The 715-nt window shown below is 47.6% G+C and overlaps 1 protein-coding gene across 1 annotated transcript in view; it reads right to left on the bottom strand.

Moving 5' to 3' along the window:
- CRLF2 (cytokine receptor-like factor 2) overlaps positions 1-715 on the bottom strand; it is a 90,191-nt gene that overhangs the window by 66,858 nt on the left and 22,618 nt on the right. Inside the window, exon 6 of the mRNA XM_006876262.1 lies at positions 221-305. Within this exon, the coding sequence (XP_006876324.1) occupies positions 221-305 (85 nt within the window). The remainder of the gene's footprint in view (positions 1-220; positions 306-715) is intronic.

Below are 715 nucleotides of genomic sequence, written 5' to 3' on the forward strand. Positions count from 1 at the left end.
GGGGACAAGGTGGAGGGCGGGGACAAGTTAGAGGTGGAGACAAGATGGAGGATGGAGACAAGATGGAGGATGGAGACAAGATGGAGGGCGGGGACAAGTTAGAGGTGGTGACAAGATGGAGGATGGAGACAAGGTGGAGGGAGGAGACAAGGTGGAAATTGGAATACAAAAAGCAAGTCAGCTTAGTAGAGATGAAACTGCGCAGCATGGTGGATATTACCTGGAAGTTCCCTTTGTGGTCCTCAAAGAGCCCGGGAAAGGTGAATTTTGGATCAGGAACATTGGGCATGAGGACTTTCTTCACTCTGAAACAAACATTGTGAAGTCTGGTAAGAAAATCTGGCATCCCAAGATAGTAATGATTCCTCCCTTCATGGGGCACAGAGAGTTGGAACAAGATGGAGGATGCAGACAAGGTGGAGGATCAAGGACAGCTGTCGACCTGTTCCACAGAGACGTACTACCCAGGCCTCAATTTCCCGAGTGTGCTCCCTCCATCTACCCACTTCTACTGAAGTTCTCAGCATTCACCAGATGCCCCACGTCTGCAGTCAAATGTCTGAGAAAGAGTCATGTTCTTAGTATAATAAATATAAACCAGCTAATTTCAAGTCGACTCAAGAGCAGACTGTGTTCCACAAGGTATTCAGTGAATGCTTTTTTGGAATTAGATGACCAGGTCTTTCTTGTGCAGTGCCTGTGAGTGGACTTGATC

The sequence above is a fragment of the Chrysochloris asiatica genome, unplaced genomic scaffold (genome assembly GCF_000296735.1).
Source record: "Chrysochloris asiatica unplaced genomic scaffold, ChrAsi1.0 scaffold00372, whole genome shotgun sequence".
Taxonomy (NCBI): domain Eukaryota; kingdom Metazoa; phylum Chordata; class Mammalia; order Afrosoricida; family Chrysochloridae; genus Chrysochloris; species Chrysochloris asiatica.